At 34.8% G+C, this 6,000-nt stretch overlaps 1 protein-coding gene across 2 annotated transcripts in view; it reads right to left on the bottom strand.

The window, feature by feature from the left end:
• The window catches only part of PRDM5 (PR/SET domain 5), a 198,074-nt gene continuing 192,074 nt past the window's right edge, over positions 1–6,000 (bottom strand). For both annotated transcript variants that reach the window (XM_072755333.1, XM_072755334.1), the window contains one exon: positions 1–2,116. In XM_072755333.1, the coding sequence (XP_072611434.1) occupies positions 1,952–2,116 (165 nt within the window). In that variant the 3' untranslated portion in view covers positions 1–1,951. The remainder of the gene's footprint in view (positions 2,117–6,000) is intronic.

Below are 6,000 nucleotides of genomic sequence, written 5' to 3'. Positions count from 1 at the left end.
TTTTACAGCTGTCCTTTTATATTCAAATGATATTATGCACACTGTCACGTTAAATTGAAAACATTTTCGATCTAAAAACATACTGTTGAAACAAATGACATAGTGAGAAACAAGACCAAAATCTATTTTTATAAAATATAGTCTATAATTTCAGATACAAAAATGCTACATACAACCATATTTAGATATCTTCTAAATTATAATCTGAGATTTATATTTTTTAAAGTTATCTCTGATGAATTTCAAATTTAGTATTTTTACAGAGTTTAAATCTCTATATTGAATCTTTAGGTTTCTTTTTAAAACTGGAACTGAACAAAAATATAATTCTAAAATAAGATTCCTGACTTCAAAGAACTGTGTCTTCAGATAACCTTTCTTCTTACTTAAATCATTAGGACCAACTTCCTTTAAATTATACTTCCTTTATTTGACTGATCTCTAAGTAGAAAACTTCATGATTTGGACTTCAGTTGGATTTTCTTCTGGTTTTTGGATTTCTTTATGCTATTTTGACATCACTATTATATTTTATCATACCTTCTCCCAAAACAAGTTGCTCATTATGTGCTGCTCTCAAGTATGTTATTGAAATATAACCTAAAGGAAGAAATTAAGCTTCTTGCTTCCATTTCCCTTAAGCATCAGTGATCATTTCAATCATAACAATTGCCAGATTTTTACTTTTTATTCTGGATTCCTAATTATATAGGACAATTGAGGGTAATTCAAAAGTGTTTCAGAATCATCTACTGCCAAGATTCTGGGAAATGTCTTTTGCAAAACAGCATATTAATGCTCTGAGGACTCTATTATATCTGCATCAACATGTCCTGTGCACTTTTATGGAATGAGAAGGTAAAGGGCTCATCATAATTAGTATTGTAATGCCACTATGTGCAGACACTCTGTCAACCAACAAATATTGAGAACCAATTTTGTTTTAATTTTTAGTTACATATATTTGTATATTGTTAATTCCTAAAGATAACTAGTAAAAACTCAATATGATCAGTTTGATATATATTTAAGTGTATGGTCTTGTATAGATCTTGTGAAAGTATTGCAGGCCATGAATGTCTGCATCTGAATGATGAGAGGAAATAATGTTTCTTAAGAATTGTCTAAAATGAGCAACAATTCAATAGATGCTTCAGTTCTTAAACACCTCTTTATTTTAAACTGAACTGTAGTGGGGAGCTATAAATAAGATTAACTTTTGGTCTGTTTCATAAAATAGCAAGTTTTATCGTGTTATCATGCTTAATACTTTAAAAACTCTTGACCTTACCTCATCTGCAATGCAATTTAATTTCAAATTAAACCTCTTAAACAAAATACCTAGATGGCCCAGAGGGCATCTGTCCATATGACATAAATAGCAGAAGACACATCTCACCAGTGATCCCTTCAATTTAGTCCCATTTGTGATGTAAAATGTCATTGCAGATGGTATTGTATAACCAATACAATTGCATTGGTATATTAATTTCTTTCTGGCTAAATCAGTAATAGCCAGTTGAAATGACCAGCATGTGCATGCATGCACACACACATACACACACACACAAAGATGACAAAAAAATAAAAAGGCCTAATGAAGAGCTTATTAATAAACTTCATTACAGAGAGGTGGCCAAGAAGGAAAGCCATGACTCTTTTTTCTATTTTATAAAACAGAGCACAAGTAATATTTTGCAAGGCTATGAATTTTTTTTCCATTTGTACCATTTTTTTGGTAAAGTAGGACTTACTTTCCTTCCTTCTTTCTTCTTCTTATTTTTTAATATTTTTTTTTGCATAAGCATCTACAAACTCTAAAGGTAGGCAAATAAGAACTATGAGACCAGTGAATTACTTTTAGATACTTCTGCTATGCTAATCAGGTGAGAGAAATCTGGGTTTCATATTAGGAGCCCTTCTAAATGGTTTAATTCCTTTACAGCTACCATTAGCTGTCAGCTTCACCGTGGATATTGTCCATGTGCACTTTGAGGTAGTCATTCCTTGTAAACTTCTTATGGCAAAACTGGCATTCTGCCAGTGGACGATTGGGATTGTGAGTCATCTTGTGTCGGATCAACATTTTCTTTAGGCTAAAAGCCAAGTCACACACCTAGAAAAGATCCAAAGATACCAATTATATTATACTGAAAAATCTGAAGATATGCCAATTTATCATTTATACAATATACATTATGCATATTCCTATTACCAAGTATGTCTTGATGGGCATAAGAGCAAAAATTGCTTGAAATAAATGGATTTAACATCCCAACTAAAGGGTAAAGAAAATTAATTATAGTTACCAAAAGCCGCTTGCATTTAATGTGTGTGTCCTTTATACCGTAACCGCTCTGTCTTCCCCTCCACTACTGTATTTAAACATGTCTAGAGAAACAACTCCTTGGGAACAATATCTTTCTTCCCATAATGGAGTGTACTGACAATTTCAAATTAAACCTCTTAAACAAAATACCTAGATGGCCCAGAGGGCATCTGTCCATATGACATAAATAGCAGAAGACACATCTCACCAGTGATCCCTTCAATTTAGTCCCATTTGTGATGTAAAAAATAACACTGCTTTAAGCATCCTAGGTGGAAGTTTATTACCCACAATTCCAAATCTTTATGTCTTATTATATACAGTCATTTTACTAAGGTATCTAATATGTTGACTTCATATAAGCTCTGCTACATTGCCACCTGGCCCAACACACATGAACAGTCTAATAATTAAAAATATTGGGGCAGCCCAGGAGGCCCAGTATCCGGTCCCACATCGGGCTCCCTGCATGAAGCCTGCTTCTTCCTCTGCCTGTGTCTCTGCCTCTCTCTCTCTCTCTCTCTCTCTCTCTCTCTCTCTCTGTATCTCTCATGAATAAATAAATAAAATCTTAAAAAATATATATTAAATTAACACAGAAGATGTAAGGTCTTCCTGCCTCAGTACCTTCCCACTTCTCATGATGTAACTTCCTCTTATTGATTCCTTGGGGAAGCCTATATGATCCATCTTCCAGAAGTCCTCTGTTAAATGCTTTCATAGTAGCTTTTCCTTTTTCTTTATTTCACTTACCTTGAATATAATTAATTATTGGGTGATTTTTTTTATGTCTGTCTCTTTACTAATCTAAGAAACATTAGGGCAAGAGTAGTCATTCCATAAATATCTATTGCCTTAAAGATGTTTGATAGATAGGAAAAGTCCTGTGAGCAATGTAGGTTTACCAAAGCATGTGAAACAACTCCAGAGAAATTGAAGAAGGTAACTATAGAGGTTATTTTCAAGTAAAAAAAAAAAATAAAAAACTTCTACATTTCCAAACGTTTTGTAAGTATAATCAAAATTTGTTACCATAAATAACAAAGAATTATAATGTACCCCCTGTTTTCTATTTACCTGGCTCCTTCTCTAAACTTCATGTAATAAACAACAGATACCAAATTCTTCATTGGCCTCCCATTGAATGTAGATTCAAAATAAATTCCTTGCCATGGCTGAAAGGCCCATCAATTTGCTAACTTCATCTGCCTCCCTTCTTTCTCACTATGCTCTGGCTCTACTTGCCTTCTTACCTCCCCTAATACTCAGGCTCCCACCTACAGATCTTGATTTATGCTGTTCCCTGAGCCTGGAATGTTCTCTTCTCCATGGCTGACTCCTTCTCATCTTTTAGGTTCCTTACAGCTACTTTTTCAGAGACTTCTACCTTAAGTATTCTTTTATGCCTCCCCCTGCCTCCTTTTTTAAATTATTCATGGGCTGTATCATAAAATGCAATTAGGTATTTATTCAGGTTTATTTGTTCAATGTCTGTACCCCATGGAATGTGACTTATGTGAGCACAGAGGACATAGTGTCTTATTCACTGTCTCATTTCAGTGTTCAGCACAGGGACTAGGTCGAAGGGCTAATATCAGCTTTCATTATGTGCCAGGAACCATTCTTTGCAATTCACAAACATTAACTTGTGCAATCCTCACATCATCCTTTTAGGCACATACTAGTATTATGAACCCCATCTTAAAGAAGGAAACTGACACATTGACATCAGTGTCTCAAGCAGGTTTCCCAAGGTCACAGAACTAAGTAGTGGTTTCCAGGACTTAAACCCACGCAGTCTGGGTTCATAGTCTTTACGACCCCAAGGACAGACCATTATTAAAGACTCAAACTTCAAATAAAGAAAGATATGTGAGTTGACATTTGCCTGGCTGACACTGTTTTTAAGAAATAAAAACCTCTGAGAATATAAAGGAGGTTCTCAGTTCAGCTCCCCAGTGCTGAACTCTCAAGTTCAAGTTCATTTACATGGTCACCATGGGGAAATCACAGCAGCAGCAAGCTGGAGAAATGAAAGGAAGTTGAGCAAAACGCTGAAGTCATTGACTTCATTGACAATGACACTGAATTAAGAAGTCGTAGAAGCTCCACATAGGAACTTGGATGAGAACAACCCAAGAGATTGTTGAATGAGGGTCAGGTAGAGGATTAAATGTCAGTAGAAGCAGCTGATGTCACATTTGTGAAAGTGACTACCTACACATCACATTTTCATGAACTTAAATGGAGCCTGCTTCTCCCTCTGCTTGTGTCTCTGCCTGTCTTTCTCTCTCATGAATAAGTAAATAAAATCTTAAAAAAAAACTTAAATGTAGTCATTAAGAAACTTGAAACTAATGTTTTGCATAAATCAGTCAAATGCGAGGACATTCATGGTCATTTTAGAATTACTGAAGAACAAGAAAGAATCCAAAGAGTGCAACAGGGATGCTTCCTTTTCTTTCTTTCCACCTGAAGTTCTTAGCCAACCCTTCAACCTACTTCAAATTAGTATTAATTCACATGCCAAAGAATAGGAAAATATTTATTCTTTCTCTATGGCAGCAGTAAACTGATTTTATTTTAAAGTGAAGTGAAACAACACATTTAACAAAGAATCTTGAGAAATAACATTAGAATTCTACACAAAAATCTTCATTTAATATTTATCAATCACATGCAATGTGCCTGTCACTTCAGTTAGCAACAGAATGACAAAGCATTCTGTCCTGCCCTGTGGAGTCCGGTACTAAAAAGAAATATTTTCAAAAAATAAAAATAAAAAAAATAAAAAATAAAAAAATAAAAAGAAATATTTTCAATGCCATGAACATAATGCTAGGAGAAGGAACAGATGAGAATGCAATCAAGTCCTCCTGGATGTACGGGTGTTCTCATGTCATAAGGTGGGGAATGATATCCCACGGAGAGGGAAGAGAATGTGCAAAGGTACAGAGGTATGACAAGCAAGGCTCATGTGGGGAACTGAAAATAGTTTACTAAGGCTGAAGAAACAGATTATTCGAGCAACAAATTGAAATAAATTTAAATAAGGGAAATAACTTGAAAAAGAAGTTAAAATTGAAGCTAAACCCTGATGATCTCGGTAATCAGAAGAAGAAACTGGAAGCATCTTCTGCAAGTAGTGGGAATTAATTAAAGGATTCTAAGTTAGAGGCTAAAGCTAAAATATCATTTAGTCAGCAAGCTGGAGAATATGAAACTGGAGTCAGCAAGGCCAATACGATTATTCCACTCCCAGACAGAAATAATTTGAACATAAATTAAGATAGTGCTAATTGATTCATGCTTTTCAAAATATTCACTAAATGTTCTTATCTGCCAGGCAAGGTTCTAGACCTGGGGACACAGCAATTGACCATAAGAAAAAAACTGTCGTCACAGAGCTTATAATACAAGATAAATAATTAAACAAGAACATATGTGAGATTTCAGGTGGATATAAGTGCCATGAAGGAGAAGAATATGGGGTTGGGGTTAAGAAAGTAATGGAAATAAGAAAGAGAAGAATTTGAGCAGAGAACTGAAATAAGTATAGGAGAAGGCCATAAAGGCATCTGTGAAGAGGGTCCCAGGCCAGGGAAGCTGCCAAAACAAAACAAAACAAAACAAAACAAACAAACAAAACTCCCTACTCATTGGAAATTACT

Source organism: Vulpes vulpes, chromosome 4 (genome assembly GCF_048418805.1).
Source record: "Vulpes vulpes isolate BD-2025 chromosome 4, VulVul3, whole genome shotgun sequence".
NCBI lineage: Eukaryota > Metazoa > Chordata > Mammalia > Carnivora > Canidae > Vulpes > Vulpes vulpes.
Note: the sequence above shows the minus strand (reverse complement) of the source record. Positions and strands in the feature narration are given on the sequence as shown.